The sequence below is a fragment of the Delphinapterus leucas genome, chromosome 11, assembly GCF_059928025.1.
Source record: "Delphinapterus leucas isolate spDelLeu-1000000601 "Yukka" chromosome 11, BTC_Dleu_Yukka2, whole genome shotgun sequence".
NCBI lineage: Eukaryota > Metazoa > Chordata > Mammalia > Artiodactyla > Monodontidae > Delphinapterus > Delphinapterus leucas.
In genome coordinates this window covers 93,466,003-93,487,773 of record NC_143139.1, presented here as the reverse complement: position 1 = coordinate 93,487,773, position 21,771 = coordinate 93,466,003, and the positions used below count along the sequence as shown (strand labels likewise).

Here is a 21,771-nt window from a genome sequence, read left to right as displayed (position 1 = left end):
CTGGGGACGGGGGTCGGCGGGGACAAGGACAGGCGGGAGGGGGTGGTTAGGGGAGAGACAGACAAGAGCACTGGGTTAGTAGAGGTTAGTCCACAGGACACAGGCAATAGAGGGTTAAATATCCTCAAAACACAGAAGATGAAACCAAGCTTGACTGGGGAGGAAGGAAGGCTGTCCTTGAAGCCAGCCCAGAACCACACTCTCTAGCCACAAAGAACTTCAGAAATCACCTGCCCTATAGCCCCTAATCCCAGAGGTCACGCTGGGTCAACAAAAATTCTAGAGTCTTCATTTTGGAGTGTTACAATGCCCCCAAGGCCCACAGCATCCTTCTCAAGATGTGTTCTTAGGGAGTTGGATGGAATGGAGAAAAAAGTTTTTGGTGGGACAGAGAAATGTCGGCATCTCCTAAAAGCTATTCTGTCTCTCTTGCAGTTAGGCATAGCCATATGACTAAGTTCTAGCCAATGGGTCACCCCCAAGTTCTCTGTCCCACCCTTTGACCTGATGCCTGGAATGCAGGTGTGATAGCAGGCGCTCTAGTTGTCATAATGGACCATGAGGTCCATGAGCCAAATTGTAGGGAAGGACGAAGCCTGGGTCACTAAAGGCTTCTGGGGCCACTATGCCAGCCCTAGACTGTCTTCCCAGACTTAGACTTTGTTTAAACCACTGTCATTTGTGATTTCTGTCATTTGTCGCTGAACCTAATTCTAACTGAAATGCTTCACCAAACAAGTTTGGGAAACTGAGTTAAATAGAAGACTATAGGACTTGTCAGAGCTTTGACTAATGACTAATATATGCTGGGATCCCCAAGGGGAAAACTATGGCAAGCAACATTTGCCAACCTTATCCAACCACTGAAGCCTTTTTCATAGGACCCAGTTGGGAAAGACTTGTCTACCGCATAAATGCATAGGCGGGAAGTTCTTTTCCAGTAAAAGCAGTTACATTGTTATGAAGGACAATGACACTGATCACACCAAGCTAGGGAATAAATTAAACCTGTCATTAAATGACAATGTTTATAGGTTTGCACTGAAAGTCTTCTCCAGAGACCTTCCCGATCCAGGTAATCTGCCTGTGATGGGAAAATGCTAATGTTCTACATACCCTTGTTTGGGGTCTGGGAAGACTGAGGCCTAGAAAAGGGTGGCCTCATGGCAGTCAGTGCCAGAACCCAGACCTGAACACAGGGGTCCTGCCCCTTCCCAGGCCACGGCCCTCCCCACCTCCTTCCTTTTGATCAGCCTGCTGACAAGGCACTAAGTCAACCAGGAACCCAAAAGGGTCAATGGGTGAGAGGCAGGGGGGAGAAGGGCCAGGGGCCTGGGAAAGGCAGACCAGGCCTCAAGGAGGTGGGCTGAGGAAGTTAGGAGTGGCCCTCCTGTATTTTCCACTATGTTGGTAAGAGGTCCTGGCTGTGGGGGCACTCGGATGCAGGAGCCTGGAGAAGCAGGGAGGTGGAAAGTCCCCCCTGGGGTACCAGCAACGTTGTCAGCACCCTTGAGCCATCAGTGAGCCCACAAGAGCACAAGGGGAATGAATGAATGAATGAATGAGTCCCTGAGAGGAACTTCTGCAGACCTGGTCCTCCCACAGCTCCCTGGCTCCACTGGTGTCTGCACGGAGGCAGAGGGCTGGAGCAGATGACCTCTGCAGACCCTTCCAGGAAGGGGCCTCTAGCTACAGGCACCTAGTGCTATATCTGTGGTCACTCCTCCATCCCCACTGAGTCAAGGCCTCCCTTAGCCAGCCAGTTCAAAGAGCCACAGACAGGAGCCATGGAGGGGTCTGGGCCCCTGCTGGACTGGGGTGCAGAGGTGAGGCTGGGCATTCTGTTCAGAGCCCAGGGACCTGGTGGTCCACCTGGCCCTGCTTCTTCAGAGCAGGCGCACTCTCTGTGGCATTTCCACCGTGCAGTGCTTTGCCCTGGGGGCCAGTTTGTACTCCAGGGCAGCAGAGGGAACCTGTGTAGAAATGGGGGCCAAGGTCCTTTGGAAGAACAGGGACTCACCACACGGGAATCACTCCCAAAGTAGAGATTATGAAGGTGTCCTTGACTCCTTGGAGAGAATGAATGAATGAATGAATGAACAAAAGAACCTACATTTATTGAGCATCTCTGTGCCAAGCCCTGTGCCAAGCTTTGCTTCATCTGTGCAACAGCCCTGAGAGGCTGGTCCATTATCACTCCTCAGTCCAGGGAAGTAGACTGAGGCTCAGAGAGGTGCACAGGTCTGCCCAGGGTCACAAAGCACATGAGAGCAGAGCCAGACCATGAGTCTTCTGATGTCCTGGGCCAGACACCCCTTGGCAGCCAGCCTCCACGGGGACTGGAAAATCGGCCTTCATGTTGCAGCCATGGGACGGGCTCTCAGCCCACAGCTCGGCACCCTGACAGCCCACGTGTGGAGCCACCTCCAGCCCTTCTACAACCTGTGCAGTACATTTGGGGGAGGTTTCGGTTTGTCTGTCTTCGCCTCCCCAGGATGTGGGCTCCTGGGGCCAGGGACCACATCTGACTCATCACTACGCACAGAGCAGTTGCTCAATAAATGTTTACTGAATGAATGGACACATGAAGAATAAACAAAGGAGGCAATGAGCGAATGGTGAGTCTTAACTGGCCCCTCTAGCCAGCTTTCCACCGCCCTGCACGCCCTGGCATCTTGGCCGGTCCAGGAAGTGGGCTGCCCCCCAACCTTGCCACTGGGCATGATTAGGGCTCCCTGCCTCTGGAAGCCGGGCGGGCCTACGGCTGTGCTGAGGTGGGAAACAGTGTGCTGTACTCCTCCTGGAAGGTAAGGTCCTTGAATCTCCGCACGGCCAAGGCAGCGGTCAGGCTCTGCCAGGAGAGAGCAGGGGTGAGGCCAGCGGGGAAGAACAGGGAGAGGCAGAGGTGCCAGCAGGGAGGCTGACTGCAGTGGGCTGGTGGGCACCTGTCAGTCAGGCTTTCAGACCCACCCCTGGAAGTCGTGGTGTCCAATCACCCACTCCTCCTCTTCAAGCCCTGCCCCCAAGAGAAAAGGGATAGCCAGGAGCCCCAAAAAAGGAAGAAGTCTAGGACAGGCCCAGGAGGGCAGGGGGGACAGGGAAGGCTGGCTGCAGCAAGGCTTCACAGGAGGGGTCAGGACAGCTGGAAGGTCTGGAGGGAAGGGGGCACTGTCAGAGGGGAGGTGAGAACCCTTGGGATGTGGGAACGGAGCCTATATAACCCCAGATATCTGCAGGAGGGAGACGAGAGAAGAAAAAATAAATCAAGAGGACCTGGAACCAGTGGGAAAGAAGGACCAGCCTTGCTGTCACGCTGATGGGTGCTCAACACCACTCGGTCTAGAGCCTGCAAAGGGGTGATCTCTGGCCAGTGGGGCCCAGAGACATGCTTTTTTGGACCCACACAATATATTTTTTTAAACTTGAACAAATTGCTAACACATAAAGATCAGATTTCTCATAGAAATTCAGACTTCTGGGCTCCCTGGGAAAACAGGAAGACCTGGCCTCTGTGGGTCCCCATTACTGCTCAGAACAGGGGCCGGGCAGAGGGTACCCTTTTAGGACGGTGTGCACATGCCACCCGGTCCACTCACGCCTTCTCACATCCTGCCTGCCCCGTGGCCATCTGCGTTTGTGACACACCCCACAGCAAATCCAATCTCCCCACTTTACAGATGGGAAGACAGAGGCCCAGAAAATTAGAGGCAGCCCCACAATTTGACCCAGGTCTCCTGACTCTCAGCTTGGGCTCCTTCCCTGCCTTGAACCTCAAGGCCTTAACTTCCCATCTAGGCCTCAGCTTTGTCATCTGTAAAAGGGGACAGTAAATACCTACCATCCAACTATTGGAGTGGCTGGGAGGGGAGTCCATTACCACAGGAATGGTGCTCTGCACCAAAGCCAGGGTCTGCCACCACCACCTGACTGTCTTTGCTGGACAGTCTCCTTCCTCAGGGAGCAGCCCCGCCATGAGCATTGAGGAGGGAAGCAGAACAGAGTCCGTGGCTATGCTCACGGGAGCCTGGCTGGGGCCGGCGAGTGTGGGCTGGGTGGGCGGTGTACTCACCCATGTGAAGATGGAGAAGAAGGAGAAGGCGATGGCAGCCCGGGCCGCGTCTGTCCCTTCGTTCAGCGGGCTGTCCTTGGAGACCTGCCACTGGTTGGCCAGGTAGCAGAAGCCCACGAACCACAGGAAGGCCCAGAAGGCTGGGGTGTGCGCGGGGCCAGGCGGACGCCCGCGTGGGGAGAGAGGGCGAAGAGGGAGGCGATTGGAAACCGAGGAACGGGGGACGTTCAAGAGCACGTCTCCCACGCTCCCCCACCCCCAAAGGGAGAGGAGGTGGGGGTCAGAGTGGGGAGAGCACAGGCAAGGTGCAGGCGGAAACAGAGAGGCCGGTCAGATGCAGAGCGGGAGAGAGACCACAGAAAGGAACCAGCCAGGCCGGGAGCAGATCCAGGGAGGGCCGGGCAGTGAGAGGGAGGGAGACACAGAGGGGAGGAAAGACAGAGAAAAGTCAGTCAGCCTCGGCCGGCGTGTCTCTAACCTCAGCCAACACACATTTCCTGGCTGAATCCCTGACTGACCCATGGTCCACCCTGAGACCTGCAGCTCTCTGGGAGGAGCGTCCACCCAACCCCGCAGCCTCCCAGAGAACTGGGCAGGGGAGGATGAGGGGACGCCAGAACCAGCAGGTCTGAGTCTCAACCACTAGTGTGACTGCAGCCTCACAAGGCCCCGAGGTTAGTGAGGGGCCCTTGGAGAGCCGAGGTCTGGGGAGTTTAGTGGTGCGAGCCCTGTGACAAGATCTCTAGATGCCCACAGTCTATCCATAGAAGTCCAGAGCTGCTCAGGATAAAAAGCGTGTGTGCCGGGGGTGGTGCCTAGAGCCTAGCCCCTCCCAGAGACACTGCTGGGGAACCCAGGGGCTCCATGGAACAAAGTTTGAGAACCACTCATGTCATTCTAGTTCCTTCAAGTCTAAGGGACCCCGGGCCTCACTGCCTGCAAGCCAGGCACATCCTGACAGTCCTGGGGCCAGGAAGTGGGGGGAGGTCCCAGCCAGACACCTGAGACCACAACCCCAGGCCAAGGACACCAAATCCAAGCACCCTCCAATCAGTCTCTCGGAACTCATGGGGACAGAGACCAGGGTACTTCTGCCAAAGGCCATTTCTGAAGGGCAGGGGTGGCAGGTCACGGTGGCTCCCCAGCTCCAGGTCCTGACCCTCCCGGGGTACCTACTGTGTGCTAGGGCCTTCAGCCATCGCCTTGCTTACTTCTCACGGGGCTCCACCAGGGAAGGGGCCAGAGGAGGCCACTGAAAGAAAGGGTAACTCCTCTGGTCGTTGTGCTCCCCTCCCCGCATGAGCTATGGGCTGTTCTGGGGTCTCAGGCCCAGCCCTGGTCCCACCCTTCCCTGCTGCCAGCCCTGTGACCCCAAGTCTGTCTCTTCACCTGCCTGTACCTCAGTTTCCCCATCTGGAAAATAGGGAGAAGGGTGGCAGCCGCCTCCCAGGTGTGCGTGGGGGTGAGGAGGACCACGGCCAGGACAGCCCCCTGCGGACTCTGTTGCGCTGGGGTTGGGGGGTGCCCACTGGGATGGGGGCTCACCCGAGACGCCGATGTCGGACAGGACGGCCTTCTTACGGTCCTTGACACTGCTGATCTGTGGGAAGTACACGTCCAGGGCCAGGTAGAGCAGGCAGGTGAGGAAGGCAAGCACGCCCACGGTCACGCCGTAGCCGCAGGCATTGGGGTTGCGGTTGTAGATGCAAAACTCCTCGCTCTCTGAGGGGCTGTTGAGGTAGCCCTCATTCACGATGGAGCCGAACACCACGATGGAGAACACCTGCGGTGGCGGGGGAGGGGCAGGGGCAGGCGTGAGACCCCTCCCAGTACCAGCCCCAGGGGAGGGGAGGGCTGCCAACCCCCTCGGCCTGCTGCCTGCCTCTCTGTGAGCCCTCTTCACCCCAAACAGCCACAGGGCCGGTGTTAAGCATGCGTTTCAGAGGGCAGGCCCAGAGAGGGAGGGGAACTTGCTTGGGGTCACACAGCACAGGCGGGGTCAATCGCCTTCTTCTTCAGCTGCAGGCACTGAGGACCCTCTGACCACAGATGTGGCCCCACTCCCCTTCCAGCCAGGTGCTGAGAGGTCTTCCTGGGCCCTGATACCACAGTTCCTCTAGGACTGGACCTGGCCTCCCAGGAGAAGAGGTCTCAGCCCTCTGGGTGGTAAACTGCCAAGCCAGCAAGCCCCCAGCTGATTCCTCCGGATGTGGGCACGTGCCCAGCCCCATTCTGTGCTCCCCTCTGCTCTGCAGAGCCACGGGCTGTTCTGGGGTCTCAGGCCCTGTCCTTGGTCCCACCCTTCCCTGTTGCCCAGGCCGTGACAAGTGGAAAGAATGATAAATGAAAAAAATACAACAGTCACAATCCTGTCAATTACAGAGCAACAGGTCAATTACTTGCAGGACCCCAAGTGTAACATGTGTTACCTCCTTAAGTGCCCCCAACAACTTCCAAGACAGGTCTATTTCAGCTGGGCTGGCAGCCAGCAGAGGTGGTCCCCTAAGACCCCACCTCCTGGTATTCCGCGTTTGTGCAATCTCCTTCCCCTAGACTGTGGGCTGAGCCTAGCGATTTGCTTCTAAACAAACAGAATATGTCAAAAAGTGACGGGATGTCACTTGTGCGAGGAGGTTACAAAGACCTGGCCTCCATCGTGCTCACCCCCTCCTGACTCCTCTCACTTGCTTGCTCTGATTGAAGCAGCTGCCAGGTTTTGAGCTGCCTTATGGAGAAACACGTGCAGCATGGAACTGAGAGGCCTCCAGTCAACAGCCAGCAGGGAACTGAGCCCCGCGGCCCACAGGGAACGAGTCCGGCCAGCACCATGTAAGTGAGCTTGACAATGGATCCTCCCTCAGCCTTCAGATGAGACCGCAGCCCTGGCTGACACCATGATGTGAGAGGCAGTGGCACCTCGCTAAGCAGATTCCTGGCCACAGAAACTGTGAGATAACAAATGTTTGTTGTTTTAAGCCACTACATTTTGGGGTGTCTTGTTACACAGCAGCAGCTAACGAAGACAATCCATCACCGGCATTTTGCAGATGAAGCAGGGAAAGTATAGGTATTGGTTAATGTGCCCAGAGTCACACAGCTGGTACGTGGCAGAGCTGGCTTCAAACCCAGGGACCTGACTCTGAAGTTCATGCTTTTTCCTCCTACCTCTCGCCTCCCCAGAAACTATGATTATGAGGAGGCCCAGACCCAACTGACAAACACACAAACAGGAAAACAGAACCTCAGATGTGGCCTACAGTGAACTTGAGGTGCAGGCTGCAGAGGGTTTATTGTCCATTTTCCACTTCACTTTGCTTTCCAACTTTTCTATAATAAGGAACTAGAATTTCAATATGACCCAGACACATTTTCGTCCTTAGCTAACACCTATGATGGGAAGTGACTCCAGCGCAGGTGTGAGAAAAAATATAAGAAGCATCATTTTTTAAATTGTATCTTTTTAAGATGTCTACACTTTACATGGGTTTTATAATGTACTGGACATATTAGTGTAGCAGTAATATATATAAAACAAATCCACATTTTTTATTGAAGTATAGTTGATGTACAATATTATATAAGTTACAAGTATACAATATAGTGATTCACAATTTTTAAAGGTTATATTCCATTTATAGTTATTATAAAATATTGGCTATAGTCCCTTGTTGTACAATAAATCCTTGTAGCTTATTTTATACGTAATAGTTTGTACCTCTTAATCCCCTACCACTATATTGCCCCTCCCCACTAGTAACCACTAGCTCGTTCTCTATATCTGTGAGTCTGCTTCTTTTTTGTTATAGTCACTAGTTTGTTGTGTTTTTTAGATTCCACATATAAGTGATACACAGTACTTGTCTCTCTCTGTCTGACTTATTTCACTTAGCATAATACCCTCCAAGTCCACCCATGTTGCTGCAATGGCAAAATTTCATTCTTTTTTATGGCTGAGTAGTATCCCATTATATATATATACAATATTTACCACATCTTCTTTATCCATTCATCTGTTGATGGACACTTAGGTTGCTTCCATTTCTTGGCAACTGTAAATAATGCATGAACATTGGTGTGCATGTATCTTTTCAAGTCGGTGTTTTTGTTTTTTTCACATATATGTCCAGGAGTGGAATTGCTGGGTCATATGGTAGTTCTATTTTTAGTTTTTTGAGAAACGTCCATACTGTTTTCCACAGTGGCTGCACCAATTTACATTCCCACCAACAGTGTATGAGGGTTCCCTTTCCTCCACATCCTCGTCAACATTTGTTATTTGTGTTCTTTTTTTAAAAATATTTATTTATTTATTTATTATTTATTTTGGCTGCACCGGGTCTTCATTGCAGCATGTGGGATCTTTAGTTGCAGCATTTGGACTCTTAGTTGCAGCATGCATGCAGGATCTAGTTCCCCGACCAGGGATAAAACCTGGGCCCCCCACATTGGAAGTGCGAAGTCTTCTTTTTTTTTTTTTTTTTTTTTTGCGGTACTCGGGCCTCTCACTGCTGTGGCCTCTCCCATCGCTGAGCACAGGCTCTGGACGCACAGGCCCAGTGGCCATGGCTCACGGGCCCAGCCGCTCCGCGGCATGTGGGATCCTCCCGGACCGGGACACAAACCCATGTCCCCTGCATCGGCAGGCGGACTCTCAACCACTGCGCCACCAGAGAAGCCCCAAGAAGTGCGAAGTCTTACCCACTGGACCACCAGGGAAGTCCCTATGTTCTTTTTGATGATAACCATTCTGACAGGTGTGATATGATATCTCATTTTTGTTTTGATTTGCATTTCCCTGACGATTAGCGATGGTGAGCATTTTTTATGTGCCTACTGGCCATCTGCATTTCCTCTCTGGAAAAATGTCTATCCAGGTCTCCTGTCCATTTTTTAATCAGGTTGTTTTTTTGATGTTGAGTTGTATGAGCTGCTTATATATGTTGGATATTAACCTCTTATCAGTCATATCATTTGCAAATATTTTCTCCCATTCAGTAGGGTTGTGTTTTTGTTTTGTTCATGTTTCCTTTGCTGTACAAAAGGTTTTAAGTTTAATTAGGTCCCATTTGTTTATTTTTGCCTTTATTTCCTTTGCTTTAGGAGATAATTCCAAAAAAATACTGCTATGATTTATGTCAAAGAGTATTCTGCCTATGTTTCCCTCTAGGAGTTTTATGGTTTCCAGTCTTACATTTAGGTCTTTAATCCATTTTGAAGTTTATTTTTGTATATGGTGTTAGAGAACACTCTGATTTTATTCTTTTACATGTAGCTCTCCAGTTTTTCCAGCACTACTTATTGAAGAGACTGTCTTTTCTCCACTGTATATTCTTGCCTCTTGTGTCATAGATTAACTGACCATAGGTGCATGGGTTTCAAATTTACGTTTAATGGGAGGACTGATTCAAAAATTTTTCCTGAAGGACGGCATGAACTAAGGTTTGGAGACCACTGGTTCATGACACTTGTGTTAACAAGGATTCTGACCCAAATGTCCATGAATGGATGAATGGAGAAGTAAGCTATGGCACATCCATACAATGGAATATTATTCAGCCATAAAAAGGGACAGAGTTCTGATATATGCTGCAACTGGATGAACCTTAAAACAGGTGAAGAAAGAAGTGAAAGAAGCCCAGACACGAAAGGTCAGTATTATGATTTCTTTTATGTATCATACCCAAAATAGGCAAAACAGAGACAAAAAGCAGACTAGAGGTTACCGGGGGCTGGGGGAGGGAAGAATGAGGAGTGACTACTTGATGGGTATGGGGGGTATTTGTGGGATGATGGAAAAGTCTCGAAACTAGACAGGTGGTAGTTGCACAACACTGGGAATCCACGAAATGCTACTGAACTGATGCTTTAAAATGGTGTATTGTGGGTAATACGAATTTTTCTGCAATTCAAAAAAAAAAAGAAAGGATGCGGGGGGGTGCTGTGTCCTGGTTCAGCCACGGGCACTGAAATGGGCAGTGGTGGCCTCTGAGCCACACATTTGCCAGTCCTGATTCGGGAATGTACATGTCACCTCAACCTGCAGACCAGTGCAGGACTCCTGGCACACGGCTCTGCCCGGTCACAGGCTCTGCATCCTCACAACCTCCGCATGGAGCAGCAAGGGCGATTCGTACTGCCCCCAATTGACAGAGAAGGAAAACTGAGGCTCAGAAAGAGAAGGTGACACTGTTGTCAGGGTACAGGCTGAACTTGAACCCAGGTCTCTTGAATCTCAGCCCTATGCTCTCTTCCACCTGACCAAGCTGACCCTCAGCCTCAGGAGGTGGGCCCTGAAGCAGGCGTGACCCTTTATTTCCAGAGACCCAGGGGATCAGTAGGAAAGCATCAGTGTCATGGGAACAGGCCGTGGGACTGGAATGGCAAGTCTGGCGTTCAGGGGCACAGGAGGGGAGAGGCACGAAGTCCAGACTTCAGAGCAACTGTCAGAGGGACCCCTGGGCTACTGACAGCCCAGACAAGCAATGCAGACGCCACTGGGAGACAAAGGCGGGCTCTGACAGCCAGCTGCCTGGGCCGTGCACTGCACAACTCCAGGGACCACCACTCACACAGCCCCTTGGGCCTGTGCACCAAGACAAGTCCAAGGCTCCTACCAGAAAACTGACGGGTTGGGAATCTGAGGCCCAGTCCCAGTGTCATCAGACATCACCAATCCAGCAAAATGGAAAAGCCTCTTGATTAGACAGACTTCAGACACTGAGTAGCCACACAGACCTGCTGGATTCAAATCCCAGGCCTGCTGCTCATGCTGTGTGGCCTCAGGCGAACGACTTAACCTCTCTGAGCCTCAGATTGGTCCTCTGTAAAAATTATCCTTCCCTCCAGGGCTGATGGGAGCATTACACACAAGTACACAGAGCACAGCAGTCAGGACTTCGTTAAGGGTTAACTCCCTTCTCCAGAGGCCCTGGGAGAGAAGACACGCTCCCTGGGGGCTGGAACAAGGGTGGACCCCTTCCCTAAAGCAGGCTGAGTGGAGGGGTGGGGGCAGCAGGTGGGCAGAAGTCCGGGCTTTGGGGACAGCAGAGGAGGAAGCATTAAGACGGGCCCTCTTGGGGGAGAGGAGCAGGGAGTCCTCAGAGAGGCCAGGAGGAAAGTGCTGGTGACGGCGTGTCCCCAAGAGGGGAAGGAGCAAGATTAAACAGCCTCCCGGACCTGACCGGGCGGGGCCACGGAACTGGCAGAGCTGGCATGCCAGCTCCCTGCAGCCGGTCCTTCAGCCCCTGGGCTCCCCACCCTCCTCTCCGCCCACGGCTCCCTCCTGCAGACTTGGGCCTCCGTCCGGCATTCATCACAGGTCACAGGCTTCTCAGTGCCTTGCACTGTGCTGGGAGGGGGCGTCAAGGGGCACCGCGTCCGTGGAGCCCCTGCTGTCGGGGAGCTGACCATCTGGAGCTACAGGAGTGAGGGGGCGAGAGCCTGGCCCCTTGTCTAGCGGGGTGACCTTGGGCTTAACCTCTCTCTCAGTTCCCAACAACAATAGCACCTAAACCACTGACATTTTGTGAGGAATAAATGAGGTCCTACGTGTAAGGAAGAGCATGTGATGCAGAGTAAACAACCAAAAAATGCCAGACTGACACTAAACAAGTGGAAAAGATAATTGAGGCAATGACCCACGGTGGCAAGTGCTGGGAAGAGGTGGCAGTGGTCAGGGGAGGGAGCCCTGAGCAGTGATCTCTGAGCTGGGCCAAGAAGGAGCCAGCCCTGCACAGATCAGGGGAAGCGTGTTTCAGGCACAGGAACAGAAGGGGCAAAGGCTGAAGGTGAGGGAAGGAGCACAGCTGGAGCAGGGACCAGGGAGCTGGGGCTGGAGGAGGCAATGGGACAGGAAGCGGCAGGGAGAGCAGGGCCTGGTGGGGCACGGGCACATTGGATTAAATGCAGCGAGAAGCCACAGGAGCAACGAGATCTGGGTCTATGGATCACGGTCCCCACCCTGCAGAATGAAGGTCACCTAAGTGCCCCCGCCCCCAATCCCCGGCCCTGGGCCTTCTGGACACAATCCAAGCTTCTAGGGCTGGTGGTCAAGGTCCTCTAAGTACCCGCTCTGCCCACCTCTCCCGGTGCCTCCCTTCCCTCCACTTCCCACCAGCCACCTACTTGCCCACCTCACAACCCCCGGCCCTTTCCACTGTTTTCTTTCCGTAATATTCTTTCTACCACGCGGTAGGTGCTGGGCTATAACTAACTTTTCTGATTATGTTGGGTGGCGGTGGGGTGAGCTGCCCCTCTGCTGGGCATGCACTACCCAGGGAGATGACCACTCTGCAGCCACAGGGCCCCCTGCCTCCGGGGCCTGGGAGGCCGCATCTCGGAGGCCAGAGAACTGGGGCTTGCTATCGGTTGTTCATTCATTTTAAAGTATTTCTAAGCACCTAGTATGTGCCAGGCCCTGTGCGAGAGGCTGAGGGGGCAAGGTCCCTGTTCTCATCAGGGAGACAAACAGCTGAGAAACATGTACAAAAGTCCAGACAAGTGTCCCGAAGAAGCATCAAGCAGGGCAGGAGGAGACAGACTGGGCGAATGGGGTCACTGATGTAGTGACCTTTGAGCGGATGCCCATATGCAGAAAGGCAGAGCCATGCAGATACTGGGGAGAGACGTTCCAGGGAGAAGTAACCACAAGTGCAAAGGCCCTGGGGTGCGAATAAGCTTGGTGCCTCGAGGAGGTGCACAGGGTGTGGCTGGAGCACAGTGAGCAAGGGGAGGTCCCCGAGGTAGGCAGGGGCCGGCCCCCAGGGCCTGCAGGGGAAGGCTGAGTTCAGGAGTCACTTCGGGGTTAAGAGCAAGTGAGTGATTGATCTGACTTAGGTTTAAGAAGACTCACCCTGGGCTTCCCTGGTGGCGCAGTGGTTAAGAGTCCACCTGCCGGGGCTTCCCTGGTGGCGCAGTGGTTGAGAGTCCACCTGCCGATGCAGGGGACACGGGTTCGTGCCCCGGTCCGGGAAGATCCCACATGCCGCGGAGCGGCTGGGCCCGTGGGCCATGGTCGCTGAGCCTGCGCGTCCGGAGCCTGTGCTCCGCAACGGGAGAGGCCGCAACAGTGAGAGGCCCGCGTACCGCAAAAAAAAAAAGAAGACTCACCCTGGTCATGGTGGAGAAAAGACTGTGGGGCGAGGGTGAAAGCAGGGAGACCAGAGGGGCTAATCAGTGCCCAGGTAAGGGGCAAGCGGGCGGGGCTGGCATGGGCAGCGGGATGGGGTGAAGTAGTGGGGGCTGAATGTCCTTTGGAGGTAAAGCCACCAGAATCTGCAGACACTGGCCTGCTGCGGGGAGCAGGGCAGTCGGGGAGGGGCTGGGCTGGATGAGAATTGGGAACAGAGGTGTCGTGCCAGGTCCCCCGCAGGCTGCAGGGCTGGGCCAGGGCAGGGAGCCACCCCTGGACCAGGCTGAGAGTCTACAGATGGAGAAACTGAGCCTAGGGGAGGGGAAGCAGCATTGCCAAGGACACACAACAAGGCCCTTGCAGTCTCACCACACCCCCTGCAGGACCCTCTGGGCCCCAGGTTAACTCCTCCATTTAGCTGCAGTCTCCCCACCCCGAGTGGGAGGGAGCCTCCCAAAAGCAGGCCCAGGCCCCAGGTTTCTGTTCCACAGTTCAAGGCAGGAGGAACGGGGACTCCCTCAAGACCCATGATGTGACTGAAACACATGCTCTTCACTCCACAAGGTCCATGGCCTTATTCTCATTTTACCCACGTCCAGGGAACTGCCCAGGTCCCACGGCTGTTTAAGGGTGGATGGAGTATTGACAAAAATCCAAGGCCGGTGCCCTGTGTCGGGCGGCCTCTGGGGTGACTTGCTAAGGCCGGATGGCAAGGAGCACGCAGAGCAGCCACCAGAGAACTGGAAATTAAACCACAATGAAATTCTACGCTGGCCACAGTGGCAGAGGCATGGGAGGGAGACGCTCACCCCAACAAGCAGATCTGCTGCAGGGGCCGGGACAGGTCTGCGGAGGCAGAACCAGCAGCCAGGAAACAGGAGAGGATGGAGGGTGAGGGCCCCGGGAGGTACTCAGGGGGCCACTGGGCACAGGCAGGCACAGGAAAAACCACCTCCCTCCCTTGCACTAGAGAAAAATGTTTAAAAAAAAAAAAAAAAAGCACCAAGGTAAACTGGGGCAAGACTCTGTTTTTTTCACCATCTTTATAATCCAATCCTGAGTCTTAAAAAAATGGATTCCAGATGGCACTTAGAGCAGAGCTATCTCCAACTCAGAAAAGCAAATCAAAGGAATCTCAGCATCTCAGGCTCCTGGACTCAGAGACACACAGAAACAGAGACCCCAGAACTGCCAGACCCTGCCCTGGCCTCACATCGCTCTCTCTCCCACCCCATGACTCAACCATCCTAGAGGGCCAGCACTAGCAAAGCCACAGGCTGTTTGATAATTTCGCCCTGGCTGTTCCCACCTCCCAGAACACCCTTCCCCACCTTCTTCATCTTTCAAATAGGAACGAACTCCTTCCCACCCTTCAAAACCCTGTTGGGAGGTGGTGACTTGCAGCTGCCTCCTGGGACACCCTCCTTCCCAGTCACTCTCGCCCACCCTAACCCTGCACATACTCCTGCTTGGGATTCAGCTACTGGTCTGTCTCCCCCAGCCCACCCTCACCCCCGACCCTGAGCCAGCCCACAGCCTCTGCAGGGGCCCTGCATCCACTGGGAGGGCTTGACAAAAATCATCTCATTTAATCCTCATCAAAACCTCTAAGGGAAAAAATAAACCTAAAACCACCCCACAGATTAGGAGATACACGTTACTGTGTACAAAACAGATAAACAAGGTCCTACTGTAGAGCACAGGGAACCATATTCAGTATCTTGTAATAACCTAATGGAAAAGAATCTGAAAAAAAATATATATATATACACCTATATGTATAACTGAATCACTTTGCTGTACACCAGAAACTAACATTGTAAAAATCAACTACACTTCAACAGATAAACAAAAACAGCAACAAAACACCCACCCCAACAAAGCAGGCTTACTTAGCGCACTCCAGCAGAGGGCAGCTGAGGCTCCATGAGGCCTGGACTCTGGCCAGCCCATGGCCGGATGACCCGGAGCAGGTAAGCATGGTGCCGGGCCTCCTGCCCAGGCCTGCCCCAGGTCCAGCCCCATTCCAGAATGTGTGCCAAACCTCGACCTTCAGCTGCCTCCCCATGAAGAAATGACTTCCAGATCCCAGACTCTAGGACCAGCACGAGACCCAGGAGAGACAGCTGCTGTGCCGAGCCTGTCACCTCCCCACAGTGCAGGAGGGGCCCGGCCCACTTTTCTCCACATCCGCCCAGAGAGCTGGCAGGCTGTGCCTGGGCCAGTGCCGGGCATCAGGCTAACTCGGGCTCCAGGGACAGCTGGGCCCAGCCAGCGTCAGGGGCAGGTGGGGACAGAGGTCCCTGCTGTTCTCAGGGAGCTTCCCAGGGGCCTGGCTTTAAACATCCTGAGACACCTGCTGAGTCTTCCTCCAGACAAGCTGTCAAGAGATGAGGTCAGGAGTCCACGACTCTCCGGTCCTGCCAGCTCCGGATGGTACCTTCTATCTACCTCACCCTGTACAGAGACATCTGTTCCCCAGACCGGTGGCTGGGAGGAGTCCGTGGTCCCTGCCTCACGCTGCAGGCAGCCAGCGGACCCGCTCGCCGGCTCTCCAGTTCGCGGCATCGCCTACTGTCCACTTCCAGGCCACAGTGTTGCTTGCCTGACTCAGGACAGCCTCCTCTCCCGCCTCCTCCAACCCATCTCCAGACGGGCGCCAGGGGGCGCTCACCACTCCCCCAACTCTCACCAGTCCCTCCCGGGGCTGAGGATAAAGTCCAGCCCCGAAGAAGACGACACTGACGGGCTGCTGGTCTCACCTCTGGTCTCTCCCTGCCCCCTCATCCATCTGCACACTGGCTCCCACTCAGCTGCTCAGACCCCAGAGTGGGCGCGTCCTTGAACGCCACCCAACCTGGCACTTGGGTCTACTTCTTCATCCTTCCCCAAACAACTCTCAATTTCCTCCATGCAGCCTCCCGCCCCCGCCCCTGTGCCGGTCCAGGCCACCATCACCTCTTGCTAAGCGATGACGGCAGCTTCCCAGCCTCTGTGCGCCACTCCTGCGCCCCTGCACCATCCACTTCACTGGGGCTGAAAAGATCTCTCTAAACCTAAGTCAGATCCTGTCACCCCCTGCTGCATCTCACTCACCAACACCCGCACAGTGAAATCCTCCTCCCCACCCCAACCCCCAGGGTTCCAGCTTCCTCTCAGCCTCCTCTCCTGCCACTCGCCTCTGCTCCCTCCTAAGCTCATTCCTGCCTCAGGGCCTTGGCACTGGCTGTTCCCTCTACCTGGGATGCCTAGAGTTCCCCAGATCTTCCAGGCTGCCTCCTGCTGGTTCCTTCTCAACATCCAAATCTCAATGCAAGCCACCTCCTCAGAGAAGCTCTCCAGACCTGACTCCCAATATTCTCCAATACCCTCATTTATTTTCTTGATAACCTCATTATGTATTTTTTTCTTATTTTTTGGTTCAGTTGTTGGGTGTATGTCTCCAGTCCAGACCCAGAGGGAGGGTCAGGAAAGGCTTCAAGGTGAGTGAACAGCAAGCCTGATAGATGGGCAGAGGCACAGGCAGCACGAGTGTTGGGAGAAAGACTATTCTCTCCTCAGCATCCTTGGCTTGCACACCTCTGACCACAGGGAGCTCACTCCGTAACAAAGGGCTGCCACGTCCTCTCCCTCAGCACGAGCTGAGCCCGCCTTCCTGCCCGCATCCCCACGAAGTCCTCAACCTGCCTCCTGGGCCTCACGGGAAGAGCGGACAAAGAAACGGGCAGCTGAGCATTTGAGGGATGAGTCAGGCTGCAAGGGCCCCCCTTCACGGGAACAGGCCCTGCCTCCCCCCGGGTCACGTGAGGGAAAGGGCCGAAGCCAACGCAGGGGCGCGTGATGGGCACTGGGTGGGGGGGCACTCGGCTTCCTCAAGAGCCTCGTGCAGAGCCGCAGGGCGGGGGCAGGGCAGGCGGGCTCCCTTCTCTCCTCCCAGGCCCAGCCCGGCCACCACCTCTGCAGCCTTGGAAGCAGAGACCTGCTGCGGATTAGGCAGTAATCTTCCCGCAAGCCGTCTCCGTGTGCTCTCCGCAGTGGGGGTGGGGAGTGGGCTTGCTGGGCAGGGGCCCTATCCCTGCGGCACTGAGACTCGCTGGACCTGGTGATCTGAAGGCTCCCCTGTCTTCTCCCTCCTGTGGCTGCACAAACACCAGGAGAGCAGGGAGCCTTCCTAGAAATGGGGAAACTGAGACCCAGCCCTGAAGACTGCAGACTTGAACGGGGAAGGTGGGTGGATGGAGGAGGACAGAGCACTGCAATTCCCAGCCTCATTCACCCACGTGTGAGCCATGACAAGATGCCAGGTGCCGTCTCGCACTGGGGATACGACAGTGACCTGACAGACACGGTCCCTGCCCCCCAGAGCTTACAGCCCATGGGGCGTGGGGGGGGGGTAGCAGCCTCTCATCACCGCCCTGCCGCGCCTTCACCCGTGCTGCTCCTTCTGCTTGGAATGTCCCCCCTCTCCGCCTGGCTGGCCCCATCCCTCCCACCTGTCCCGAGCCCGAGTGAGCCTGAGTGAGCGTTCCCTCACTCTAGGGCTTATGCTCACCTCCATACTTTAAGTGGTTTCTCAGCCACATTTCCCACCACTAGACTGTGAGTCTCGCAAAGACCAGGCACATTAAAGAGAAGGCGGCAGTCCCACGGCTATCGGAACCAACGGAACTAACGGGAGGACATACGAACCCCTCACTGCTCCAGATGCGGCCGTGAGAGCCATTAATAACAATTGGCCACAGGATTTGGCAACGTGAAGGTCACGGATGATCTTGATGAGATGGAGAGGTGAGGGCGAGAGCCTGAGCAGGGCGCAAGTGAGAGAAAACCGGGGGAGAAACACCAGAGACGGTGACCATAGACAAATCTTCTGCAGGACCAGAGGCATGGGCAAGGGGGTGGGAAGAACTCCCATTTGTAAGCCGATGGGAAAGAGCCAGAGTGGAGGATGGAGGCAAGGGCGGAGGGAGGGAGGGAAGGAGGGAATCTGAGTCCTCCAGCAGGTGAGAGGGTGCACCTGGTGGACCCTGCGAGGCTGGCCTGGCCACCAGAACAGGAGAGAGCCTGGGGGAGGGGCAGGTGCGAGGAGGCCAAGGGTGGATGCAAGCAGGGCTTTGCCAGGTGAGCGCAGCGACGCAGGGGGGCCAAGAGCCGGGAGCAGGTGGGTGAGACCACCAGGGAGCCCAAGCTGGCGAGGGGGGCAGGGAGGATGGGGTGAGGGCCGGTGCACAGAGGGAGTCCCAGGCCAAGGACCGTGCGAGGCAGAGCGCTGGAACGACAGGAGGGGTGGGGAGAGGCGGACACCTGAGTTCTCGCCAGGAACAAGGGCCAGGCCCAGGGTACACCCAGTGAGAGTGGCTGAGGCAGGGAGGACAAGACTGTGGGAGGCTGGAGGCCAAGGAAGTGAGAGGCCAGGCTGTGGGAAGGATCACGGAAGCGGGAGCTAGTCAGCAGGATGGAAGGCGGGGCAGTGCTGAGAGACAGGGCAAGTGACCTGGGGCTGGCTTGCAATGAGGGGAGTGGCTGGCCCAGTGCTGCGATGAGATTCAAAGCGGGGGGCGGGGAGAATGGTCTGGAAGCAGCCTCAGGAGCCGGGATGACTGTGTCCCATCTCCAGGCCCGGCAGAGGGAGGGCATGAGGCAAAGAATAGCCCCCGCTGAGAAGGCTGCTGGGGAAGCCGGGTCTGGGTGGTGGGGGAGGCCAGGTTACAGTACAACTTAAAAAAGGTGTCAGGGATGCTCAGAGGGGGGCCCAATATTTGGGGAAGACCATGTCCTCTTGACCCCTGGACCCTGAGTCATTTGAGGAGCCGGGATGGTTGGGGTTCCCAGGTGATGGCTTTCTGAACAGTCTGGGCCTGACAGCCTGGGACTCTCCCAGCCACCCCTTCCCCGCGGTCCCCCTCCCCCCACACCATCTTCCCAGGCAGAGGTGGGGTGAGCACCTCTCCCTCCAGGAAGGGAGGGCTTCCCCAGAAACACAGGGGCACAGGCCACCCTGCCGGCTCCAGCTGACACTGTTCTGCTCCTGCAGTATGGATCTGGGGCCCAGGCTCCCCCTGCAGGCCCCCACAAAGCATCAGGGGTGCGGGAGGCTGGTCCCTGACATCACTTCTTTAAATACTGACCAGTCAAAAAAAAAAAAAAAATACTGACCAGTCCCCAAGTTCCCAACCTACAACCCACTAGGAGCAGGAGTAGCATTTGCTGAGGGTAGAAAGGCCGGGAACCACCAGCCCAGCCTGGCTGTCCTCCCCGCATCTGATAGATGGGGAAACGGGCCCAGAGAGCACTGGCAGACGCTCACGTCACACCACCCGTCAGGGGTGGAGTGGGCGCAGAACACGGACTCAGGCCTCGGGCCCCAGGCACTTCCTGACGCTCTGCCCTGCCTCTCCTCCCACCGGACAGCTGGTTCTTCCGGTGTAGGTGCCAACTGTGGCTCCGTGCCAGCTCTGCCATCTGCCCTCTCCCTTTCCTCCCTCCTCCCCCTGGTTCTTCCTCCTCTCCACCCTCCCTCCCCCAGCCTTTGTTCTTTCTCCCCAGGCTCAAGCCTGCCTAACAGCTCTGCACAAGTGGGCATGTGGGACTCCCCATGTGGCTGGGGACTCCCCAAAGCAGGAAGAAAGGGCCACGTCCTGGAAGTCAGGCATGGGCTGCAATCCCAGTAGCTCCAGTTAACCTCTCTGGGCCTCAACATCTCACCTAAAGTGGGGGTAATGAAATCCATTGGACAGGGATGTCACGTGCCTAGAGGAATGAACTGGATGGCAGGCCCTTTATACATCCATGTTCACAAACCGAGTCCGCCCTGAACCCAGGCACTCCAATCCCACGTTACAGGTGAGGATTTTCCAAGGTCCCTCTCTGGCGGCCCTGGTCTCGATGCCAAACCCAAGACTCCTCAAGCTCCCACACTGCCCCAGGACACGAAGAAATGCCCAAGATGCATGCAGAAACCTATCATCCACGTCTCCTGATGACCTCCATGTCCTGACTCTCTCCCAGGCCTGAGAAAGATGGACCAGACAAAGGTCGGTCACAGGCAGGCGAAGAGGACAAGAAGATTCTGAGACTGTCAGCGATACATACCAAAGGAGCACAGGACATGCCTGTGTGGACCCAGCCCCCTGAGTAAGTGGCAGGGCCTTGCCTGGTGCTGGGAGAGGACAGGCTAGACCACACCACACATTTCCTGCTGGGCCTCCTGTCCCCAGAGCCCTCCCCAAGCCATACCTCCACATGGCTCTGCAGGGAACTTCCGAAAACACACCTCTTCTCTGCTTAAAACCCCTCTCTGAGGCTGTCCATGGCCCTCCGATGCAGCCCAGCTTGTGAAACTGGCATCCAAGGCCGACCCTGGGTTGCCCACCCTGCCTGCCCCCCACACCTCTTTGACTTGCTCTCACTCACATACCCGGGGTCCCCAGGAGCTCAGCAACGTTTCTAAAACCCACTCAGACCTTGTGCCCCCGAGTATTTATTTATACATGTTGTTCCTCCCACCTGGAATGCACCTCCACCCCCACCTTCTTTATTAGGACCAACACAGGGGTCACCTCCCCCTGGAAGCCCTCCACGCCCCCTGGCAGAGGTACCTACTCCCCACTGGATTTCCTTCGTATTGCATCCCAAGCCTTCTGGATGGTGCCTGTCGACTCAATTCTGTTCTTACTGACCGAGAGCATCTCCAGTGGGACACACAGGCTGGCACCGAGCAGCGACTTGGTATTTGTGGAATGAATGAATGAATGCCAGAGCTGGCCAGAGGCTCTGTCTCCACCCTGGACCCATTTCACCCCAGCCCCTGCAGGCTCTAGAATTTCTATGTGGGACAGCTAGAGTGTGGCAATCTGGCTGGGAACGGAGACAAGGGGTCTCATTTTGAAGCTGCTGCGTTTGCAAAGCAAACTCAGCTTTTTTATTTTTATTTTTTGGCTGAGCCTCACAGCGTCGGGAATTCCCCGACCAGGGATTGAATCCGCGCTCCCTGCAGTGGAAGCGCGGACTCTTAACCATTGGACCGCCGGGGAAGTCCCGCAAGCTCAGCTCTTATACTCAGTGTTTGCTTGGAGTGATTGAGGGGGTCTGATAAAAATGAGGGTGTAAAACTGCTCCCTCAAGCCACTCCTTGGTGACACTGCGACTCAGACAGGGAAGCCACGGGGAGTACACTGAATGTGGACCCAGTGGACTGGATTGAAACTGTGGCTCTGACAGTCCCGGGCCCAGGAGCTCTGTCTCTAGTCAGTAGAGAAGTCACCTCCAGCCTGCCCCTTACTTCTGTCATGCGAGGGATGACACCCACCCTCCTTACAACATCCTGAGTGTTACAGCCAAAGCCCTTAAGAGATCAACCCTGAAAATGGCAAAATTTCCAACATTTTATTGTTTTATTTTTGCCAAAACAGAGCATTAATATAAAAAAAAAAGAAATAAAAAGAAAACCTCTCATCTACCAGTGCCAATATTCTTTTCCCATAGGTCATTTCAAAGCTCTAAAAGGATGTAAATTCTAAATAGAAGGTAGTCCTTTATATGAAATCAGCTAGCTCCCTGCTGAAACTCCACT

At 55.1% G+C, this 21,771-nt stretch overlaps 1 protein-coding gene across 3 annotated transcripts in view; it reads right to left on the bottom strand.

Annotated features, from left to right (window-relative positions):
* Nucleotides 1–21,771, bottom strand: part of SYNGR1 (synaptogyrin 1) — a 36,465-nt gene that overhangs the window by 11,054 nt on the left and 3,640 nt on the right. For 2 of the 3 annotated variants that reach the window (XM_022597126.3, XM_089921347.1), the window contains exons 2-3: nucleotides 5,615–5,852; nucleotides 4,070–4,209 (exon numbers count right to left, since the gene is read on the bottom strand). In XM_022597126.3, coding sequence (XP_022452834.1) covers nucleotides 4,070–4,209; nucleotides 5,615–5,852 — 378 coding nt within the window. Of the gene's footprint in view, nucleotides 1–2,096; nucleotides 2,852–4,069; nucleotides 4,210–5,614; nucleotides 5,853–21,771 lie in introns of those variants that run through there. The other variant, XM_022597127.3, reaches the window with a different exon arrangement.